This window comes from Sphaerodactylus townsendi, linkage group LG15 (assembly GCF_021028975.2).
Source record: "Sphaerodactylus townsendi isolate TG3544 linkage group LG15, MPM_Stown_v2.3, whole genome shotgun sequence".
NCBI lineage: Eukaryota > Metazoa > Chordata > Lepidosauria > Squamata > Sphaerodactylidae > Sphaerodactylus > Sphaerodactylus townsendi.
Window position 1 is genome coordinate 34,613,304 of NC_059439.1, and position 23,016 is coordinate 34,636,319.

General features: G+C 48.5%; 2 protein-coding genes and 5 non-coding genes across 9 annotated transcripts; 2 read left to right on the top strand and 5 right to left on the bottom strand.

Annotated features, from left to right (window-relative positions):
- Positions 1–1,692: 1,692 nt before the first annotated feature.
- On the bottom strand, positions 1,693–1,765 carry TRNAM-CAU. The gene has a single exon. It is a non-coding gene; the product is annotated as a tRNA-Met (tRNA).
- Positions 1,766–2,267: 502 nt separating this feature from the next.
- Positions 2,268–2,341, bottom strand: TRNAI-AAU. The gene has a single exon. It is a non-coding gene; the product is annotated as a tRNA-Ile (tRNA).
- An 834-nt stretch (positions 2,342–3,175) lies between these two features.
- Positions 3,176–3,258, bottom strand: TRNAL-CAG. The gene has a single exon. It is a non-coding gene; the product is annotated as a tRNA-Leu (tRNA).
- A 228-nt stretch (positions 3,259–3,486) lies between these two features.
- Positions 3,487–3,559, top strand: TRNAK-UUU. Its single transcript has one exon. It is a non-coding gene; the product is annotated as a tRNA-Lys (tRNA).
- Positions 3,560–4,358: 799 nt separating this feature from the next.
- Positions 4,359–4,430, bottom strand: TRNAM-CAU. Its single transcript has one exon. It is a non-coding gene; the product is annotated as a tRNA-Met (tRNA).
- Positions 4,431–6,802: 2,372 nt separating this feature from the next.
- ADAT3 (adenosine deaminase tRNA specific 3) lies at positions 6,803–8,562 on the bottom strand. 3 transcript variants are annotated; one of them, XM_048517915.1, is made up of 2 exons: positions 8,476–8,562; positions 6,803–7,947 (listed from the first exon to the last, which is right to left on the bottom strand). In XM_048517915.1, exon 2 carries the CDS (start codon positions 7,917–7,919, stop codon positions 6,891–6,893), a length of 1,029 nt encoding a protein of 342 aa, XP_048373872.1. In that variant the 5' UTR covers positions 7,920–7,947; positions 8,476–8,562; the 3' UTR covers positions 6,803–6,890. The 3 variants fall into 3 exon arrangements, with proteins under 3 accessions (XP_048373872.1, XP_048373870.1, XP_048373871.1); XM_048517913.1 differs by having other exon boundaries at positions 8,416–8,540; XM_048517914.1 differs by lacking the exon at positions 8,476–8,562 and adding an exon at positions 8,146–8,403.
- Positions 8,563–8,667: 105 nt separating this feature from the next.
- On the top strand, positions 8,668–21,147 carry LOC125445079 (dnaJ homolog subfamily C member 3-like). Its single transcript, XM_048517912.1, has 12 exons — positions 8,668–8,875; positions 9,348–9,458; positions 10,353–10,477; positions 11,839–11,913; positions 12,856–12,999; positions 13,603–13,784; positions 13,917–14,036; positions 14,810–14,915; positions 15,574–15,694; positions 17,332–17,464; positions 18,472–18,620; positions 19,856–21,147. Exons 1-12 carry the CDS (start codon positions 8,695–8,697, stop codon positions 19,996–19,998), a joined length of 1,590 nt encoding a protein of 529 aa, XP_048373869.1. The 5' UTR covers positions 8,668–8,694; the 3' UTR covers positions 19,999–21,147.
- Positions 21,148–23,016: the final 1,869 nt, after the last annotated feature.

Consider the following 23,016-nt stretch of genomic DNA (forward strand, 5'->3'; position numbering starts at 1 on the left):
GCATCTGTGGCTGGCATCTTCAGAGGGTCCTCTGAAGATGCCAGCCACAGATGCAGGCGAAACGTCAGGAGAGAATGCTGCTAGAACACGGCCAGACAGCCCGGAAACCACACAGCGCCCAAGTGATTCCGGCCGTGAAAGCCTTCGACAATACATTGTACTGCTTACAGTTAGGCAAAAGTGCAAAACAAGCTTTCAAAATGAAATGTGGTTATCTCAAGGTTGTTTGTTTTTTTAATTCCCTCCTTGGAGCTGCATGCCATTGCAAAATAGAATCCTTAAGCCGGAACTTGGCTAAATTGGGGGGTTCTTTAATGTACTTCTTTGAGGTACATGCAATTGCAAGATAGGAGTCTCTAAAATGAAACTGCCATCTTATTTTTTAATGTACTGCTTTGAGTTATATGCAATTGCCAAATATAAGCTTTAAAAAGGAACTTGGCTATCTTAGGTTTTAAAATTATCCTTCGGTATCTTAGGGGTTTTGGAAAAAATGTACTGCTCAGAGCTATGTGCGGTTGCAAAATATGAGCCTTAAAATCAAAATTGGGTATCTTGCGGGTTTTTTCCCCAATATACTTTTTTGAGCTATAGACCTTGATATTTTCTCAGCTTCTCCTTTTGACAACAAGGCCAAATATTGATCCTACCAATAGGGAAGCTAACCTTCAAAGGACGGCACCAGCTCCAAGGAATCCTCTTTGCCTTTCAGATCACAAACAGCGGAGCTGAAACCCACAGGTTCTTTAGTCTTTTCAGAGCTGCCCGGTAAAAGAGCTGTAGTTGCCCCATAAAAGAGCTGTAGTTGCCCCATCAAAACTGAGCTATATTAGGATGCTTATGAAATGTACTGCTTGCAGTTAGGTGCAAGTGGAAAACAGCAGCCTACAAACAAAACCTCGGTATATTGGCAAGTTTATTAATGCACCCCTGGAGTTAGATGCAAGTACAAAAAAGAAGCCTTAAAAATGAACGCAAGAATCTTAAATATTGTGTAAGTGTACTGCTTGGAACTATATGAGATTGCAAAATAGCCTTAATAATACTTAGGTATTTTAGGGGATTTTTAAAAAATGACCGTGAACATCTGGAGCTCCAGAGATTGACACCTCTGATCTAGACAGAGACTTATGAGCTAATTTCCCTTCCTGGCACACCCAAGAGACAGGTAGCCCTACCAATGCTTTTGGCTACTAATGCAGGACTAGTGAGGGTAGGGGGGTTTCAGTCTGCTCAGACTTGGAAGTCTCAAGGCAAAGTCTGGGTTAGAAGTATGTATTCCAGGAACTGACTTGATCTAAAGGTAACGATGGCTGACCCTGGACCCACTGATTTTGCCCGCTTTTCCTCTTTCACTAGAAAGAGACACCGGGTAGTCTTAAAGATGCCATAACGATGCCAACCTGGGAAGGTCACTGCGGGTGAAATTATTTGGGGTCCTCCCCAAGGAGCAGCTACAGAATTTAGGCCCCTTCCACCCATGCAGAATAATGCCCTCTCAATCCACTTCCACAATTGTTTTCAAGTGGATTTTGTTATTCTGCACAATTGCAAAGAGGATTGAAAGTGCACTATTCTACATGTGCGGAAGGGGGGGTTCTGACTACTTAAAATTAGCCCGGGGGGGAGGGGGAATGTAATTAATTGCTGCTTCTCTTTAAAAAAATGAATTTTCGAGTGGAGGGAAAAATCTGCCCCCTCTGAGGCTCGAACTCAGGACCTTCAGATTATGAGACTGACGCGCTGCCTACTGCGCTAAGGAGGCTCTGCGAGAGCAACCAAATAACTGTAAAATCTCTATCAATATTACGGTCCTTCAGCAATCACCGTTCCAAAATTTGAAGTATGTTCTTTTTTTTCGCCTCCGTTCCTCCCACCTGTTTTTTTGTTTTTAAATATCCACCCGACTGCAGATTTTCCAGTAACCCGGACTTGCTACTGTTGTCTGTTCTGGTTGCTTCTAATAAAAAGGTCTAGAGTCACTCTCCTTTGGGTGTTTTGATTTGGGCCCAGGTGGCTACACGAAACTGGTTGTTTCTACAAAGGCAAGGATTAACAGTACGAAGCACCCATCCCGGGGGGATGCTAATTTTGAATACAACATAGCCAAAAGCGTGAGTCTTGCATTCAGTTACACAGAGATGTTCTCGGAAATGAACAAACGAGCGAGGGTAGTTCGGGGGGGGGGGGGGGGGAGGAAGCAACACCATACTGAGAGAATCCGAAGAGAGAGGAATTAATATTCTTAAAAGTGAGAAAAATGGAATTGGCCCGTACGGGGATCGAACCCGCGACCTTGGCGTTATTAGCACCACGCTCTAACCAACTGAGCTAACCGGCCACGTGGTTGTGGAACGTTGAAGAATAGCTATTCAATGGTAAAGCAAATGATGTAAATCTTTGAAAGTGATTTTTAGGTGGCTCTATTACTTTTAAGGAAATCCCAAAAGGCCGCACCGTTTAAAAGCCACGTCCGCTCTGCCAAGACATTCCAGAAAGGTTCTTAGGTAATACAGTTTCCCCTCGCAGGCTCAGTCATGAGTTCTGACGTTATATAGCTGCTGGAGAAACAGTATAAATTTATTTTTTTTAGGGGCACCTGCCCTGTCATTGATTCCTCAAATCTATCCTCGCTGAGTCAGGCCCCTATATTATTGATGCTTGACTACTGCAACGCATTTTAGACGGACTGCCTTTGAAGACAGCCTGGAAACTACTTATTATTGCAGAAAGCTGCTCCCCTCGTTCACTTCTTTAAGGGCAGCTCGACCATCAGTGTTTTCAGTTGCTCTCCCCCACCCCATTTAATGGAACAGTTTCTATAAACGAGAAAGCCCGGGCGGGGGGGGGGGGATGTTTCAGAAGACCTTGTTCAATTGGGCAGCATGGGAGCTTTTGAGGTTAGGGGTGCTTGGTGGATTCTGTATGTGGTTTCCGGTGTGCAATTTAAATGCGGTGTCATTGCATGAAGTTGTCCAGTTTGGACTTGAGTCCATCTTTCTTCCCAAAAAAAAGGCGATTTCACTCCTATTTGAATTGAATGAACGACTACTGATTTCAAATTCTAACAGCAAAACAGTGAAACGGAGACAATGGCATGCACAGATGTTAAACGGCACGAAATCGAATTGCTACATCAGCGACTTGAAAATGAAAAGTCCCACAAAACAGTTCTTGTCAGGAGTGGGATTCGAACCCACGCCTCCAGAGGAGACTGCGACCTGAACGCAGCGCCTTAGACCGCTCGGCCATCCTGACAGCTGAGAATGCATCTTTGTTACTTCGGTAATAGTGACAGTCGCTATTTTTAAGTCATTCATTTAACAGGACGATTCTCTATTTCCAAGGCTATTCGGACAAGGATCACGTGTTAGAGGAAAAGGTTGCAAAATCCAACCGGAAGTCTCCCGCAAAACCAAAAATAGCTGTGGGTGAGTCTCTGGATTGATCTCTCCTACACATATCCGGAAGCACATTCTCGCAAGAGCCCGGATAGCTCAGTCGGTAGAGCATCAGACTTTTAATCTGAGGGTCCAGGGTTCAAGTCCCTGTTCGGGCGGTAACTTCTTTTTTTCCCCAATTCCAATTGAAAACACTTGGGACGAGAAGTTCCCCCCCCCCCCCAAATCATTACAACATGGCTTGATTTAGTGTAACAAACTGTACGTTATTCTTGTTTCGTCACGCTGTGGATCCTTTTCCGTCTCTTTTGAACCGAGCGAGGAATTCGGAAACGTTAATGGGAGTCGTGCAGACAAGAGGATTGCTTTGCCTACAGCTATTATTTTTGCAGGGCGTCTTGCAACTATAGAATCTGCCCTATAAATCCCCCAAAATAAAAGCCACGTGAAAGCTCTTCATTAGGATCAATCTAGACTCCGCCGCCCACCCCCCACCCCCCACCGTATAAGCTTTGCAGGACTCCCTTGGGTTGGACTCCCCGCCCCCCCGCAACAACCCCCACCTCTTAATAAAAAGCATGGAGAAGGATCTCTTCGGACTTAAAAGCTCACCACTGAGAACGGGATTTCCTTTCTCAGTCTGAAAAGATCCCTAAACCCATTTTTATGCAGCTCCTGGCAAAAGGCAAAGCAGGCTAGAAAATCTGCGGGAGGTGCTCTCACCTCTCCTCTCCTGCCCAAAACTTGGCGCCCCGGCTCATGCAAACCGTGGACAAAAGTATTATAACGTTTCCGAGCAGATTTGTGGTTGTACCATTGCCTCGGAAGCTGCTTTATCGCTCCGTTTGCGGGCTCTTTGTGTTCAAAATAGCAATTTGTCTTCTTCCCGAGGGTTGTGGGTCTTTCTAAGGACTTAGACCACTATTTTAAGAAAAACCATGTCGCGTGAGCAAAAGTTAGCAGAGGATGGTTTCGATCCATCGACCTCTGGGTTATGGGCCCAGCACGCTTCCGCTGCGCCACTCTGCTGCTGGACAATCAGCAGTGCATTACTAGTCTTAATACCTGCAGCAATCTGGTTTGTCATTCACAAATGTATTTTTATGTCAATTTTTTGGAAAGATGTCCATCCAGTATGTAGAAAGGAAAGCATTCATGCAGTGCCAATTTGGCAGAGTGATAGAGTTTCCTTTGGAAGCAGTACAGTACACAGTTTCATGCATTTGTATCCTTTGGACGCATGGTGCAGAAAATTTGTTCTTAATCTTCAGTTTTGCCAATATAATCAGGGTTCTTAGCTCTTTTCTCTGCCTTTTAAAAAGCTTGTGTGTTCTGGCAGAGGGAGGTTTGGTTAACTACTTTTAAAATATTCCCACAGTTTTGGGAAGGGAACGTGACTCTCCCCCTGCCCCCCCCCCCACTAACCCATGCAATACACATGGTGTAAGGTAGCCCTTTTTTCCACCTTGTGACTTGAGTAAATGTGTACTGCTTATGCAGTTTTAACATTAAAAACATTTAAACTGTTTTAAAACATTACCTATATTCAGAAACTTGTGTGTGTGTGTGTGTGTGTGTATAAAATGTGTGTATATACAGAAACTTATATATGTGTGTATATGTGTGTGTGTGTATATATATATATATAAATATATATGTGTGTGTGTATACACACACACACACACATATATACACACATATATTGATACGCTGTTAATGTATTGCTGCATGGATTTAGTATTGATATGTATTGATGTAGTGCTGCTGTTATTGTTACTGGCAAATTGTTAGGCTTGATGTGTTACGTAGAAGTCGCCATCTGTATTTGTTTCTTATTTTTTAGTTCCATGCATTCTATTTGTATTTATTCTGTTTTAATGTATATTGTTTTGCTATGTTGTTAGCCGCCCTGAGCCCTGTGGGGATAGGATGGGGTATAAATACAAATTCATATACACATACATATATACATACACACATATATACGTGAACACTGTTTTATTTATATTGTAAGTCACCTTGAACTCAGCAAAAGGTGGCTACTGTATGTTTTAAGGAAATAATAAATGCATAAACACGTATCCTTAAGTTGCCTTCTGCCCCTCTGTAAGCACCCTGCTAAGCTAATAGACGCCTGACAGGATATTTTGGGTTTTTGCAGACTTTGTAAGGATGACAGCAATCTTTAAAAATCCATCCTGAGCCAGGGAGTATCATGGAAAATTAGTGAGTCACCTCTAAGAAGCCAGTGTTTTGTGATTCATCCAAATTCACACAGCATACCTGCCATGCATCATGGCTTCCCAAGAGATAAACAAACCACTTCAAGTGTGATAATAAGGGAAATTGGGTGGGGGGATCTTAAATTGGTAGCTAATCCTGCCAAGGGGCAAACTTTTGTCTCTCTTTGTAGATGGGTCACACATTGTACAACTGGGCTCTTGCTGGGTGCAGACTCAGTGAATAGCTACAGCCTCGTCCCCATGCCCCCAGTGCAGTTATAAATTCCATCAGGAGCCACTGACATGAGGGGACGGGAGACCCACATGAGGGGAGGGGCTGTAAGAAAGTGGCAGACCATCTTCTGTTTGACATGCAGAAGTTCCCAGGTTCAGTCTCCAACAAGGATCAGGTAGTAGTGATGTGAAAAACAGTACGGTCCTTGGGGAAGTCGCTACCAGGTCAAGTAGACAGTATAGATCTAGCTGGCCTGATTGAGTACAAACAAGACAGCTTCATGTGTTCAGCTGTGTGCGTCCATGTTAGAAAAGTTCCTCTTTTCCCAAACCCTTTATTTCCCACCATGCATGACTGCCCCATTCAAGAAATCCATTCAATAAAATGTATAGAAAAAATATGTGAAGGTAAAAATAAAGATAAATATAGATTTACTATTTATGGGTATATCGGTTTACACAATAATAGAACAAAGAGAGAGAAAGCTTTTCAAATTCATGATCAGAGTGGCCCACGCAGTAATAGCATTGGGGTGGAAAGACAAAAAAATATGGACAATGCAGAAATGGTTGGAATATATATGGGAGCAAATACAATTAGAAATTTTCGACATCATGTCAAGAAATCAAATATGGCAAGAAAAACAAAAGGACATGAAGTGGATTTGGATGGAATTCAAAGACTGGCTAAACGAAATTGGAATTACAGAAGAAAACTGGACAAGAAGATTGAAAAGAATGGACCTGCTGCTGCGCATCTAAAGAAGAGAAGAAGAGGGGGGAGGGGAAAAAAAGGGGGGGAAAGATATGGAGGATGTATATAAAGTATACAATATAAATCTGTAATAATTCCGCAATATCAATAAAAATATTTTTTTAAAAAAGAAATCCATTCAACATCCAACATCTATTCAACATCCAATCAATGATTGCAAACACAGAACCTTCTTTAAATCATTTAATATTATTAAAAGGTAAAAAATAAACATAAAAACCACAGATATTCCCTCAGATGAACCCACTACGTAACGAGTTACTTGAGAACGGAAATCTGCGACAAATTACGGCACTGGTCCTCCAAAATCCCCCGGTAAACCACATAGTGGTGGTTAAGGTCTTTGCAGCTGTGGATGTGGTAGTTGGTCGCTAGGGCTCCATGCGGGGATGGGGCCCCGTAAAAGACCCTCTCAATGCGGGAGTGCACCAGCGCCATGGCGCACATTGTGCAAGGTTCCCGCGTTAAGTACATGTCGTAGCCAGTGCAAATGTACGGAAGCCCATCAGCGCAAGAGGAGGTCTGGTTCGAGCTATCAGCCAATGGAAGGAAGGTGCAGCTGGGATAATCTTGGTAGTCATATGCTCCTCCTCCCTGGCCGCAAGCCACAAGGTCAATGCAGACCATGGCGGCGTGGAGCAGCGGGTTGACACCATTCCTACAGTCATGTCCCACTGCCAGGACTCTCCCAGTGGTTGGGTCGACCACCACAGCCCCTACCGGCTTCATGCCTTGCCTTGCCCCATTCTGTGCCGCTTGGATGGCCAGCTCCATGTGGCTTTGCATGGAGGTCTTCTCCGCTGCAGTGAACAGACACCCACTCAAGGCCTGGCTGATGCGTTTGTTTTCGTGGAAGGTGACCGGCCAGTGGGATGCAGCTTCCTCATACTGGAGACGGGTCAAGGGCGGGTTGACCGGCACTTGGGTTAAGAAAGGTTCCCCCAAGCCAGACAGGTCCAGCTGATGATCGGGGAAGAGTTCCAAAGCTGTCTGCAAAGACTGCTTGTCTTTGCCACCTGCCAAACACAGGATTATCTCCAGCGGGTGTGAACTATTCACAGAGCCACAAGATCGGACACGCTTCAAGTGTGGGTAATCACCCAGCGGGTAAAGGGCAGAGACTTCCTTCACCAAGCGTGATGCCTGCTTCTTGTCCAGGACTGGGGCAGCGTAGACTGGCATTAACGTGACACTCTGCAGTTCCCTCTCAGAAAGAACGGGCACCACTTGCCAAGGGCAGGCATCTTTCGGTTCCTCCGTCTTCCGCCGTTTGCAGTGTGGCTCCATTAAGGTAGATGCATCCCAAACACACACTCTGGAAGAATCAAAGGGACAATTCAAGCATAGGGCAGCTGGCTTACTGAAGAAGAGCAGCCTATTCTATACTATTTATATTTATTTACATTTATTCCCTGCCCTTTACTATGGTCTCAGGGCGGGTTACAATAAAAACCATGCAGCCATTAAATCACAACCCAACACCCAACAATCACAATAAAACATGGAGTCATACCCCTCACATTCCTATAATATGCATCAAACAGCTTTGGACTTCCCCTTTGCAGCCATTCACGTCCACAACTGCACATCCTTGTGGTTTTTGTCCAGTTGTGTTACTAAGAATGGCACAATCCACAACTGTCCTCAGCTCTTCCCCAAGACTGTTCTGAAAAACCTCTTGGCTATTTTTTGTGCTGCAGTAATTATGAACAGGGCATCTCTCTGCCAGCACAGAGGAAAGTCGCCCTCCAACCACACCCACTAGATCTCCCCCAGGCGCTACCTGGAGGTTGGCAACGTTGCCATCACCCCCTCCGTCCCACCTCCCCTCCACGCGCCAGACCTTCCTCGTCCCGGTTCGATCCAGCCACCTCCGACGGCGCCGATTGGCTACCGAGGACCGTGCGGATTGGCCCAAGCCAAACCACGCCCCCTCCCGCGGGCGGGCGAAAGGAAGGTTCTAACCACACAGAGGGGAAGTCCCAGAGCGGCCGCTTCCGTGTTCTAAGGGAGGCCAAGGAGGCAGGCCGGCCGGAAGCGGCTTTTACCGACGAGGAAGCGGATGCGGAAGTTAGTTGGTTCCGGGAGTTGGGACATGGAGTCCGGGCAGCTGCCGGTGTGGCGCGGCCTGGGGCTGCTGGGGAGAGGCGTGGAGGGCCCCGCGCTCGGGCCCGGCGGTTGCGAGCGGCGGCTGCTCTGGGTCGCGTCATTGCTGTGCGTCTTGCTGGATTTGCAGTTGCCAGGTGACCAGGGAAAGAGGGAAGGGAGGGTCTCCTCTTTCTCCCCGCCCTCGGTCAGTGAGAGCCTGCTGGCCCCGCCCCCTTTTGACCGGCCTTCGTCTCATGCCCCGCCTTTCCACGCGGCTTCAGGCTTCGCCTTTGGCTGCGAGGTTCCGCCCACCCTTCAAACCTCTCCCCGGCGTGACGTCTTTAAGTCACGCCCCCTAACCATCTCCCCTGTGCTTCTAGTCCTCATTGTTCATGGGTCGCCCCCATTTGACGTCAGTACTTCTGACTTGGCTCCTTTGTTTTTGTGCCTTTGGTGAGTTGCTGTGAAGGCTTGCCAGCAGGGCAGGGAAGAAAATGGGGCTTTAGTAGCACTTGGCCACCAAACCTTTTTAATGGCTTGGCACTAGCAAGCAGTGTTGTGGTTCTGGCCTGGGGTGACCCACGTTTAAGTCCCTGTTTATTTCCTTGACCGCTCTCTGCCTTTCAGGTTTGCTGGCTGCTGGACAAGCCGAAATTGAAAACCACCTGGAAATGGGCCGGAAGCTTTTGGCTGCTGGGCAGCTGGCTGAGGCGCTGTCACACTACCACTCAGCAGTGGGTAAGTGACCAGCCGAGCCAGTTGCGACCCTCGTGTGCCAGGTAGTTCTGCTTTGTCCTCAGGGCAGCCGGACCAGCAGATATATTGCCCGGTGGTCATCACTTCAGTGGTGTGGCTTTTCAGAACCTCCCCCAGTCTTAGTCCATGACAGCCTTTGGAGGGGCATGCACGAAATGGCTGAGTTCTGGCAACTTCGGAGAGAATTTGCAGGCTTCTCTGTAACGATCAAAGATCGACCTGTAAATCGAGCCACTTGGCTGATTGTTTCTAGAGAATAAGAATTGCCTCTAGGTGACAAGGCAGAGAAGCTTTTGGCAGGGGCATAGAGGCGGAGAGAGAGCAAGAGCCCTTGTTGTAAAAAGGTGTGCTGGATTCAGTTCCTGGTATCTCCACTGAGGGGAATTCACACAGAAGACGTTGCGGAAGATCTTTCTCCCCCTAAAACTCGGGAGAGTCACTAGCAAACAGAGTAGTTGATACTGGTGTATTGGACTAGTAGTCTGAGTTTTCATAAATCAGTTTTATGCAAACTGTTAAAGAAGGAGCAGTTCTCTTCTTTGCTTCGTCTGGGCCACAAATGGAAAACAGGAATGTGACAGCCCATCGGCTGATATATGTTTAAAAACACGTCCCAGTTGTTGTGTTATCCACATGTACCTCACATGCTACAACTCTGGTTGAAAGAAACATCAGCAATCCTGTAATTACCAATTCCAAGAAGCAACATCAGGGGGATGTTTTGGCTTCTAATCCCTTTTGTTGGCCGTAGTGTGAGATGCAATAGTGAATTAGATGGACTACTGGCCTGATGCGGCAGGACTGTTCCATTCTTACGCTCACCGCCCTCTCTCTTTTTCTCTTGTTTTATTTCATGTACCCATCTGTCCTCCAAAGAAAGTGATCCCAAGAACTATCTTACTTACTACAAACGGGCAACCGTCTATTTGGCCATGGGCAAATTCAAGTCAGCGCTACCAGATCTCTCCAAGGCTATTGAGCTCAAGCCGGATTTCCTGGCTGTAAGTCTCTTCCTCCCCGCCCCTCCCACACCCTCCCCCACAAAAAAATCTGTAAATCAGGAAGAAGGAGGTGAAAGGGTTTACTCTGGTTTAGAAACACCAATTTATGATATGAACAACCTGGCCCATTTTCTGCTTACACTTTTTCAGTGTCACTATGTTGAATCTAAACCATAAGAGTGAGTATATTTTGTTGGGATTATTAATACTCTATAGCGGTATTTACTGATTCAAAGGGATTTTGATGTCCGTTCCCTTGAAATAACCTACAAATTGGCATGTGCGCATGCATTTTAAAAAAGCAATACACAGGGATGATATATGACAGTGATGGTGAACCTTTTTGAGACCGAGTGCCCAAATTGCAACCCAAAACCCACTTATTTATCGCAAAGTGCCAACACGGCAATTTAACCCGAATACTGAGGTTTTAGTTTAGAAAAAACGGTTGGCTCCAAGGCATGTGTTACTCAGGAGTAAGCTTGGTGGTAGTCGGTGGCTTTGCTTTGAAGCAACCGTGCAACTCTTCCAATGGGTGAATCACGACCCTAGGAGGGTTTACTCAGAAGCAAGCCCCATCGCCAGCAACTGAGCTTACTCTCAGGTAAAGGATCACGCTTTAGTTCTTCCCATAAAAATCAGTGGGGTTTAACAGTGCTTTCCCCCCCCCCCCCACAAAACGCACTCTGTGTGCCCACAGAGAGGGCTCTGAGTGCCACCTCTGGCACCCGTGCCATAGGTTCGCCACCACTGATATATGATGATGCAGAGCTGATAGGAAAACAAAGCAGAATACCTTGGAAGCTGTGCCAGGTTCAGGGGTCAAGAGGCTGAATGAGGAGGATGACAGAGCTGGTGAAAACTGGGAAGGAGTTTCACAACTGCGGCATTGCCATTGCAGAAAGATCCTGCGTGTGAAAACCCTCTATCCAGCCTCTGAAAGCAGGAACATATGGAGCACAACCTCAATTGAAAGTCTTAATACACAGGACGGGTTTTGTGGGAGGAGTCAGTCATTCAGGTTTCCTCGGTCCCAAGTTTTCTGATTCATAAAATCCTAACGTCCGCACTTTAAAGCATCCCTGGGAAACAGTAATGCTTTTCCAGAGTTCCATTTCCAAGGCCATCCCTAGTGCTTCTGGGTGAGTTTCTGAACCAGTGTCCAATGGTACAGTGCATGCCAGCAATACCAAGAAGCTTAAACAGTTTCTTTCTGATGGGCAGGTTTGTTGAGAGTCCCTGATCCGGTAGTCGTTCATCTGTCCTTTGCAAACAGGAAATGGTGGCTGCCGCTCCCAAGTCTGTCTTTGCATTTCCTGTCGCCTAAAGCTTCTGCCTTTTCTGCCTCCTCCCTCTGTCAGGCGCGACTGCAGCGAGGCAACATCCTCCTGAAGCAAGGCAGTACGCAAGAGGCCAAGCAGGACTTTGAAGCTGTGGTAAGCAATATCTGGAAATGGATTGCGGGTAGAAATGGATGCGGAGGGGAAGCAGCATGTTACAGCCTAGTTTTGCCAATCTCAGAAGCTAAGCAGCATTGGATGGGAGACCACCAAGAAGGCTCTGCAGAGGAAGTCTATAGCAGACCACTTCTGCTCCTCTCTTGCCTCGAAAACCCCTTGCTTGGGGCACTGCAAGTCAGTTACAACTTGACGGCACATATGTATGTACAAGTGTCTGGGCTGTAGATGCTCTTACAACCACAGCTGAGAATGGAGCAGCAGTGATATATTTTGGACTGGATCCAGCTTCCTTGGACATCCTAAGGCTAGAGTGGTTGAAGAAAACCTCAAGAGCTGTAACCAGGAAAAGCACTGGGGAAAATGACACAGAAAGATGTCCGGATCTGACCCATATTCCTAGAATCATAGAGTTGGAAGAGACCCCAAGGGCCATCAAGTCCAACTCCCTGCAATGCAGGAACACACAATCAAAGCACTCCTGACAGATGGCCATCCAGCCTCTCTTTAAAAAACCTCCGAAGAAGGAAACTCCACCACGCTCCTCCGAGGTAGTGCATTCCACCATCAAACACCCTTACTGTCAGGAAGTTTTTCCTGATGTTTAGGTGGAATTCTCTTTCCCTTCCCCTTGAACCCATGACTCCTGGTCCTAGTCTCTGGAGCAGCAGAAAACAAGCTTGCTCCCTCACCAACATGACATCCCCTCTGTATATTGTGGTCTCCCGATTTCCTTGGTGGTCTCCCATCCATGTACTAACCAGGGCCAACCCTGCTTACCTTAGCCTGGGCTATCCAGGCTGAGACATTTTCCAGATGGGTTTAAAGAACAGGATGGGCCTGTCCCATGTGCAGTGATCTATGGGTAAATCTTTCAGTGACTCTCTTTCTCTCTCACACACACATACATTATTTCCTCAGCTCCAGAGCAATCCAGATAACACAGAGGCGCAAAGCCAGCTTGCACGAGTCAACGAGCTGGAGTTTTCCATGCAAGAGGCCCGGACTGCCTTCCAGAGGAAAAATTACCTAGGAGCCATCAGTATTCTGGATCAAGCAATTGAGGTACTTTGCCCCCACAGCTTTCTGTCACAGAAGGGAGAAAGTTGCTGTTGGGTCTCAGGGATCTGTCAATTCAGGGTGGTGAAATGGGTGGGGCTGAGAGAGTTCCAAAGAACTGTGACTAGCCCGAGGTCACCCGGCAGGAATGTAGATGTGTGGAAACACATCTAGTTCACCAGATAAGAAGAAGAAGAAGAAGAAGAAGAAGAGTTTGGATTTATATCCCCCTTTTCTCTCCTGCAGGAGACTCAAAGGGGCTTACAATCTCCTTGCCCTTCCCCCCTCACAACAAACACCCTGTGAGGTGGGTGGGGCTGAGAGAGCCCAAGGTCACTCAGCTGGCGTGTGTGGGAGTGTACAGGCTAATCTGAATTCCCCAGATAAGCCTCCACAGCTCAGGCGGCAGAGCGGAGAATCAAACCCGGTTCCTCCAGATTAGATACACGAGCTCTTAACCTCCTATGCCACTGCTGCTCCAGATAAGCCTCTGCCACTCAGGCGGAGGAGTGGGGAATCAAACCAGGTTCTCCAGATTGGAAGCCAGCTGCTGACAGAGTTCTAAAGCTCAGGGCTTGACGCACCTCACCACCCCACGGTTCGCTTCAGGTTTCTCCCTGGGACCCGGAAGCCAAGGAGATGCGCTCCGAGTGCCACTTGTTCCTCGGCAACTACAACAAAGCCATCCTCGACTTGAAACCCACCACCAAGCTGCGGAACGACAACCGGGGGGCTTTCCTGAAGCTCAGCAAGCTCTACTACGCCCTGGGGGAACACGAAGAATCCTTGAAGTGAGCGCTCGCTGCTACTGTCGTTTGTAACGCTGCGAATACAGGCTGAGTTCTTGCGGGGGGCGGTGGGGCTGCACAGGCAGCTTTCGTCTCAGGCGAAATGCACCTGACCCTGGTTCATCTTTTTTGCAGCCAAGTGCGAGAGTGCTTGAAGCTGGACCAGGACGACAAAGACTGCTTCTCCCACTACAAGCAAGTGAAGAAGCTCTCCAAGCAGCTAGAGGCAGCTGAGGAACACGTCAAAGCTCAGAGGTGGGTCCAGCCTGTCGGAACCCTCCCCTTGCGTCGTGGGGTTCTCGCCTGCAGGAAGTCAGTTCAGTATGATGTCGAGCCCTATTTTTTTTTCAGAGCTTTCTAAGCCACTCATTATTCCACCTTGTGAAAGTGAGCTCTCTGTAAGTCAAGATATATATCCTTTGCCCCGTCCTGTTCGTACTGCTCAGAATATAAACAGAGCCTTGCTGGATTGGACCAGTAGCCCACCTAGTCCAATGTCCGGTCTTGCACAGTGGCCAACCATTTATTCTAGAGCATAGGTGTCAAACTGGCGGCCCTCCAGATGTTGTGGACTACAGTTCCCATCATCCCCTGCCAGCATGATTCTGGCAGGTGATGATGGGAACTGTAGTCCATAACATCTGGAGGGCCGCCAGTTTGACACCTGTGTTCTAGAGGGCCAATAACAGGGCATAAAAGAAGAAGAGTTTGTATTTATACCCCACTTTTCTCTCCTGTAAGGAGGCTCAAGGTGGCTTACAAGCTCCTTTCCCTTCCTCTCCCCACAACAGACACCTTGTGATGTAGGTGGGGCTGAGAGAGTTCCCAAGAACTGTGACTAACCCAGGGTCACTCAGTAATCCTTTAACTGAAAAGACTGCAGAATAAAAACCCCATAAGCCCTTGGGCTGCTTGCTTGTTCTGTCTTTTGATATGCCCACTGAGCGGTCTCAACTTTAGTCTGCCCTCCATACCTGTCCGTTCTTCCTTTGCAAATGCTAAAATTTCCGGGTCGTCGCCCACAACAGGTACGAAGAAGCCATTGAGAAATACAAAGCAGCGGTCAAAACGGAGCCCAACGTGGCAATCTATACCACCAAGGCAAAAGGGCACATCTGCCACTGTTTAAGCAAGGTAAGAAGAAGAGAAGAGTTTGGATTATATCCCCCCTTTCTCTCCTGCAGGAGCTTACAATCTCCTTGCCCTTCCCCCCTCACAACAATCACCCTGTGAGGTGGGTGGGGCTGAGAGAGCTCCAAGAAGCTGTGACTAGCCCAAGGTCACCCAGCTGGCGTGTGTGGGAGTGCACAGGCTGATCTGAATTCCCCAGATAAGCCTCCACAGCTCAGGCGGCAGAGCTGGGAATCAAACCCGGTTCCTCCAGATTAGATACACCAGCTCTTAACCTCCTACGCCACTGCTGCTGTCTTTCTCTGTGGTGTAGTGGCTAGGGTGTTGAACTACGATTTCAAAGACCCAGATGTGAATCCCTGCTCCCTGCCATGATGCTTTCTGGGTAATTGTTGGCTGGTTGCCATCTCTCAGGCCAGACCTACCTTGCAGTATTGTTGCAAGAAGAACCGAAGATGTGGCTGAGTTTCTAGCAAAGGCATTTTATCCCAATGTTTTATAAAGTCTTAAATGTTTACGCATGCCAATAAAGGTCATTTGTATTTGCGTTGTGGCAAGAATAAAATAGGAGAGAGTCACGCACACCTCGTCATCTTTCTGCATGTTGTTGGCAACCAGGTGGCGCAGAGTCAGTAGTTTTCCCCCCCTTCTCCCACTGCAGAGCAAACAGCCTCACGAAGCCATCGACGTCTGCACGGAAGCCCACCACCTTGACCCCAGGAACGTCTTCATCCTGCGGGACAGAGCTGAGGCGTACATCCTGAACGAGGAATTCGAGAAAGGTAGGAGAAGCAGCAGCTGGGTCCTTGAGAATAGCCCTAAAAAAGTCACCCTCGCTTGAATATCATCATCTGAAACTCAGTGAAGGCCAATGAAGAAAATGGTCACAGTTTTCAATGAGATCGGCTGAACTGGTACCATTTCTCAGGTCCAGCAACCCCAGCAATGCTGTCAGCTAGGTCTGTCACTGCCTCCCTTAGGCTCATTCCGCACATGCAGAATAATGCACTTTCAAACTGCTTTCAGTGCTCTTTGAAGCTGTGCGGAATTGCAAAATCCACTTGCAAACAGTTGTGAAAGTGGTTTGAAAATGCATTATTTTGCGTGTGCGGAAGGGGCCATAGTCACACAACGAGCTGCCCTTGTACACACCTATTGTCGCTTGCTATAGTGGTTTAGTGATTAAGAGCAGTGGACTCTCGATCTGGAGAACCAGGTTTAATTCTCCGCTCCTCCACGTGAGCGGCCGACTCTAATCTGGCGAACTGGGTTTGTTTCCCTGCTCCTCCACATGGAAGTCTGCTGGTCAACCTTGGGTCAGTCACAGTTCTCTCTGAACTCTCTCAGCCCCACCTACCTCACAAGGTGTCTGTTGTGTAGGTGCGAGGGGACTGTAAGCCATTTTCTTTCAATAGAAAATATCGGGGTATAAAAACCAACTCTTCATTTTCTAGGGCACAAAACGGTCATTTCCACCACCACCCCCACCCCCGCAAACATTGGAGCCTTTTATTTATTTCTTACATATCTACCTTCCTTCGTGAAATTCAAGACAGCTATCATGAAAGCAAGCCTGGGAGAGCCACACTTGTTTCAGTAAAACCTGAGTTCTTTTCTCCAATAACTCCAACCAGCTGAGGTCTCAACAATTTTTATTGAAAAACAGAAATCAACGAAATAAAACATAAATGCGTTTAGAGATTACTCAGCTGTTTAGATTCCTTTTGGTTCTTTGTCCCCATTCCGGGAACCCATGGCCCAGAGATGCTTCTCTGACCAGGTCTCAAGATGGAATTCAAAACCTTTTGTTTTCCCCTTCTCAGGAAAACTCTGTTCAGGCCACGAGGTAACTTAGGCCTTTGAAGTTTCATCCTGGCACCTTTGTATGGCTTCCTGTCCTCCCTTCAGGAGATCAAAAGGCAAAGATGCTTTTCACAGTTATATGTGACTTCCCTTTACTGTAGCGATAGCATCTTCCATGACAACAGCTTTCGTGAGATCCCCAGATCTCCTATCTGTGCAGTAACAAGGCCGAGAGAACCTCTTGGTTACAGCAAGGTTGCTGTATCCCTTATTTTGCCTTTCTCACCGAGTCTTATGACAAATGACATGAGTCATCTCCGAACACCATTCAGAGAGTTTGCCCTGTCCCAAAGCTTATGATCAGCCTGGAAGTCCTGCAAACGCAGGGCTCATTGGCCCACACCTTTTCAAATCCATCTTCCAATTGCCATAACCGGAGACTTCCGTGTCAAATCAGAGTAAAAGTTGTGACCATCTGGATTTCCACCTTTGTTCCCAGCCCTGCCTGCTCCCAAGCGTGTGCGTCTTCCTAGCTGCCCTGCCCCCTAGCGAACGATGCAGAAAAATGGTATGGCTTGGGGAGGGTGGACTATAACCTGTTCTGCCTTGTTTGCAGCTATTGAAGATTACCAGGAAGCCAAAGAATTCGACGCGGAAAACGAAGAGTTGAAAGAAGGGCTGGAGAGGGCACAGAAGTTGCTGAAGCAGTCCAAGAAACGAGACTACTACAAGATCTTGGGGATACGAAGGTCAGTGTGTTGGACCTCCTGCGTGGCCTTGAAATAGGGGTGTCTCAGGAAAAGTGTACGGACGCCCCCCCCCTTCGTGTCCAGACAGCCCCCTGCATGTCCGGAAGCCCCCCTGCGTGTCTGGACGCCCCCATGTGTGTTTGTACTCCCCCCTGCGTGTCCAGATGCCCCCCTGCATGTCCAGACGCCTCCCTGCGTGTCTGGATGGCTCCCCTGCATTTCTGGACGCCCCTCCTGCATTACCGGACGCACCCTGCGTTTCTGGATGCACCCCCTGTGTGACCGGACGTTTTCCTCTGTGTCTGGACGCACCCCCCCCCTGCATGTCCAAACGGCCCCCCTGCGTGTCCAGATGCCCCCCTGCATGTCTGGTCACCCCCTGCATGTCCGGCCCCTCCCTGTGTGTCCAGATGCCCCTCCTGCGTGACCTGTGGGGTGGGCGGTTTTGTGACTGTAGTGCACCTGTGTTTTTTTAACTGTCCTTTTTACAATGTGATCTGGGAGAAATATTTTAAGCTGGACTTCCTGATATTTTAAAGCTGATCCAACCATACGTGAAGACATAGCTAGTTTCTTCTCGACCCAAGAGTTGGGGAGGCTTTTGAGTTTTCGGAGAACGCTTCACCAGAGATGCTGATGTATCCATTGTGCTTTCAAAGTTTGCACCCACCTGGGGCCTTAGGCCAAGCAATTATATTATGTGCTTTGCACCTTTGGCCTTTTGTTATGACGTGCAGATGAATACCGTGGATCTGGTGAAAGCGGAGCTCTTCCCAACTGCAAGGAGCCGGCCCCTGTGGCAAGAGCTTTCTTGCCCCTGGAAAAGTGCCACCATTAGAGGAGCGCTTCCACGCTTGGCAGTAACAGCATACTGAACAAACAGCCTTCTGCTTACAAGCTACATCTCACCATGCGAGGAAGATTTGACTCTTCCTGCGATTTCCTTCTCAAACTCCCTTCGCTGAGAAGTAGAGGCACCGACCCTGTCTTTGTTCCCCCTCCTGCAGGAACGCAAACAAGCAGGAAATCATCAAGGCCTACCGGAAACTAGCTCAGCAGTGGCACCCTGACAACTTCCAGTCAGAAGACGAGAAAAAGGCAGCAGAGAAGAAGTTTATAGACATCGCAGCGGCAAAAGAGGTCCTGACGGATTCAGGTATAAAAGCTTTGCGTTGCGTCACCTGGACTCATTACAAACAAAGAAGAACCCAACATGCTTACATTCAGTAACCTGAGCATCTTCAGGCCAATTCTAAGTGCTTGGCCTAAGTTATGCTGTGCTGAAGGGACAATTTAAAACTGTGAATCTCTTGACCAATAAAGTGCTTAGTGTCTCCCCCTAGCGGCCACTGATATCTTCCTGGTGGTCCTAGTGCAGTGATGGCGAACCTTTTTGAGACCGAGTGCCCAAATTGCAACCCAAAACCCATTTATTTATTGTGAAGTGCCAACATGGCAATTTAACTTGAATTCTGAGGTTTTAGTTTAGAAAAACCAGTTGGCTCCAAGGCGTGCGTTACTCAGGAGTAAGCTTGGTGGTAGTCGGTGGCTTTGCTTTGAAGCAACCGTGCAACTCTTCCAATGGGTGAATCACGACCCTAGGAGGGTTTACTCAGAAGAAAGCCCCTTTGCCAGCCACCGAGCTTACTCCCAGGTAAAGGATCGCGCTTTAGTTCTTCACATGAAAATCAGTGGGGTTTAACAGCGCTTAGCAGGGTTACCTACACTGCTTCCCCAAAACTAGGTCTTAGGTTTAATTCTAATAATCGAGCCCAGCAGCCCAGGCCAGCCTAGATGTGGGGGGGGGGTGTGCGTGCCCACAGAGAGGGCTCTGAGTGCCACCTCTGGCACCCGTGCCATAGGTTCGCCACCACTGTCCTAGTGTTTGCCATCTGTTGTAAGGGCTAAAGCTCTTTCTTTTAATAGCATCACAGGGATACCAAAATCCTGTGCCTGGTTGTGTGTTCCATACCAAACTACATCTCCCCAAGTTTTTCTCTTGTGTATTTGTCTGTTCCTTATAGCTCTTCCATGCCCTGCCGCCTCGTTGTCCACAAAGCTTTGGTTCTCTTTGTTGAGCAGCAGTGGCTTAGTGGCTAAGAGCAGTGGCTAAGAGCAGGTGCACTCTGATCTGGAGGAACCAGGTTTGATTCCCAGCTCTGCCCCTTGAGTTGTGGAGGCTTATCTGGGGAATTCAGATTAGCCACACACGCCAGCTGGGTGACCTTGGGCTAGTCACAGTTCTTCGGAGCTCTCCCAGCCCCACCCACCTCACAGGGTGTTTGTTGTGAGGGGGGAAGGGCAAGGAGATTGTAAGCCCCTTTGAGTCTCCTTCAGGAGAGAAAAGGGGGATATAAATCCAAACTCTTCTTCTTCTTCTTTGTTTTCCAGAAATGCGGCAGAAGTTCGACTCCGGCGAGGACCCTCTGGACCCGGAAAACCAGCAGGGAGGGGCCGGCCACCAGCACCACTGGCCCTTTGAGTTCAACCCGTTCGGCTCCGGGAACTTCCACTTCAAATTTCACTTCAATTAACTGGGCCGAGTCTGGGAGACAGAACTGTGGCTGGCCGGCGGACGCGCGACCCCTCGGCTTCGCTCCCCCCAAGACTGAGACCGCAGGAGTTACCACTCCATCGTGGGAGGGCGAAGCTTGGAGGGGCATTCCTGCTAGAGTCAAAACACCCCTGTTTCAGATGTCCTGGAGCTCTTTGCCCGAGGGCTGAAGTCTGAATAAAGACGATGACTTTGTTTCTAGTGACGTTGCCTGGCCTGCTAGTGTCAGTGGGACGTCCCATGCATGCAGAGCTGACTGGAATCCCTACCGTCCAAGGCGAACCTCAAAACAGATAAATTCAATTGACCTGGTCGGGATATAATTTCCCAGCGGCCGGGCTAAGCTATGTGTATTTTTAAGGCAGCGACGCAAAGTTCTCTGCCTCCCACCGGCCAGCTGTCGAGAAACCTTCGCCGGCACCTGAGCTTTGTAGCTTTTCTCTACCGCACCTTGGTTTGAAGAAACCCTTTTTTTTTAAAAAAAAAAGTGCCATTTGTCGTCCTGTCCGGTTGTTGTTCTCATATACCCGTAGGAGAAAGTCCACGTAGGGTGGTACGACAGGTAAGATATTCCCTACAGCGATTGAGATCAGAAGGCTGCTCTGAGCCCGGAAACCGTATCCTCTTCCGTTACGGCACGTTCTGTGTCGCTTTCTTTTGGCGCGGCTGTCCTGCGACTATCATCTTTTTTTGTGGGGATAGAACACCCCCACCCCCGTTTTGTTAACCTGTCTTGTCCTGTGGTAAAAACGGTTATCACAAACGGGGAAGACTCTGGTATTATGTACTGACTGTGCGTTCTTAATCCTGCAGTTATGAGCGGGGCCCCAATTCTGAACTTTCGGGGTTTAATTCACTCTTTTTCCCCACCACGACCGCTTCAAGTGTGACGTTGCAACAGAATCGAGACCCCTCTGTCGTTCGGTTCCGATTTAGTTTCCAACTTGGTTTTCTCCCTTCCGCTCTGGGGAAGGGAGACGCGCTCTGCTCTTCCCCCACCCCCTCCAAATACAGTAGTTAAAACGTGGTCCATTTCAGTCACCACCCCAGGAGCGAAGCAGAAATGTTACAGAGGGGCATAACCGCTACCTTTACTGAAAGTGTCAAGATTAAAAGTTTGTATTGCAAAGCGAGCTGGTTGTCTTCTTCCGGTACCCTGCTCCAGGGCAGCCCTGACACAAGCCAACAGGTGATCTCTTGTCTACCTTCAGCCGTGGGCTTATAAAAGAGAACCACGACTCTACCCTTTCTGGCTTGGAACCCGCCTTCCGTCTCAACCTGGGGATCCTCCCGATTTCTTCCGTCTTTCTTCCCCTCTTCTCTGTTGTGCCAGACCAGGGGTCTGCAACCTGCGGCTTTCCAGATGCTCATGGACTACAAATCCCATCAGCCGCAGGTTGCAGACCCCTATGCCAGACCCTACAACAGTGGTGGCCAACCTTTTTGAGACGGAGTGCCCAAATTGCAACCCGAAACCCACTTATTTATTGCAAAGTGCCAATATGGCAATGTACCCTGAATACTGAGGGTTTAGTTTAGAAAAAAACAGTTGGCTCCAAGGCTCGCGTTACTCAGGAGTAAGCTTGGTGGTAGTCGGTGGCTTTGCTTCGAAGCAACCGTGCAACTCTTCCAACGGGTGAATCATGACCGTAGGGGGCGTTTACTCAGAAGCAAACCCCATTGCCAGCAGCCGAGCTTACTTCCAGGTAAAGGATTGCGCTTTAGTTCTTCCCATGTAAATCAGTGGGGTTTAACAGCGCTTAACAGGGTTACCTGCACTGCTTCCCCAAAACTAGGTCTTAGGTTTAAAGCTAATAATCGAGCCCAGCGGCCCAGGCCAGCCTAGATATGTGGGGGGGGGACGGGACTCTGTTTGCGCGTGCCCACAGAGAGGGCTCTGAGTGCCACCTCTGGCACCCGTGCCATAGGTTCGCCAACACTGCCCTACAACCTCTGCTCTCCTTGATCTTGTCTGATTTCCCTCCACTATATTCATGTGGTTTTTTTGTCTGGCGGACCCCGTCATTCTTAGCACAGCCATTTTTTTCTTCCTGGGATGTCGAATTATTATTATTATTTGACTTGGTATACCGCTCTTCCCCCACCCCCACCCCCACCCCCCAAGGGCTCTGAATGGCAGAGTACAGTTCCATCTTGTTCGACCTCAGAAGCTAAACAGGGTCAGTACGTGGAAGGGGGGCCACCAAGGAAGACTCTGCAGAGGAGGACTATGGCAAACCACCTCCGCTTCTCCTTTGCTTTGGAAAGCCCCCTGTTGGAGGTCGGCAGAAGTCAGCTGTAACGTGTTGGCACATTAAAGCCCCCCCCCCCCCCACACACACACACACACCCCAAATGGTGGAAAATTGGTAATCTCTGACAGGAGTATCCAACTCTGGCCCTCCAGGGGTTCATGGGCTACGATTCCCATCAGCTCCTCCCAGCATAATGCCCCCACAACTCCATTGTGGTATAGTGGTCAAGAGCAGGTGCACTCTAATCTGGGGATCTGGGTTTGATTCCCCGCTCTGCCACTTGAGCTGTGGAGGCTTCTCTGGTGGACCAGATTAACTTGCGCGCTCCCAACACGTGCCAGCTGGGTGACCTTGGGCTAGTCACAGCTCTTCGGAGCTCTCTCAGCCCCACCCACCTGACCAGGTGTCTGTTGTGAAGGGGGGAAGGGAAAGGAGATTGTCAGCCCCTCAAATCTAAACTACTACTCCTTCCAGAGAGTCTGCAGTTTGCAGCCCTTATAAGGCAAGTTAAGGTGGAGCTGAACTTCAGGTGCTGGCGAATGCTTGTTTTTCAATGTTGAGAATAGTTATTGTGGCAGGAAACCTGTGGTTCAAAATCCCAACTCTTAAGCTCTAAGGAGCAGCAGTGGCGTAGAAGGTTAAGAGCTCGTGTATCTAATCTGGAGGAACCGGGTTTGATTCCCAGCTCTGCCGCCTGAGCTGTGGAGGCTTATCTGGGGAATTCAGATTAGCCTGTGCACTCC

Excerpts from the sequence above, each read along its gene's own strand:
- ADAT3 (XM_048517913.1), bottom strand. The coding sequence starts at position 8,438 with ATGGCAACGTTGCCAACCTCCAG. Across the intron at positions 7,948-8,415 it reads GCAACGTTGCCAACCTCCAG|AGTGTGTGTTTGGGATGCAT; the intron begins GTAGCGCCTGGG and ends TGATTCTTCCAG.
- LOC125445079 (XM_048517912.1), top strand. The coding sequence starts at position 8,695 with ATGCGGAAGTTAGTTGGTTCCGGGAGTTGGGACATGGAGTCCGGGCAG. Across the intron at positions 8,876-9,347 it reads GCTGGATTTGCAGTTGCCAG|GTTTGCTGGCTGCTGGACAA; the intron begins GTGACCAGGGAA and ends TCTGCCTTTCAG. Across the intron at positions 9,459-10,352 it reads ACACTACCACTCAGCAGTGG|AAAGTGATCCCAAGAACTAT; the intron begins GTAAGTGACCAG and ends TGTCCTCCAAAG.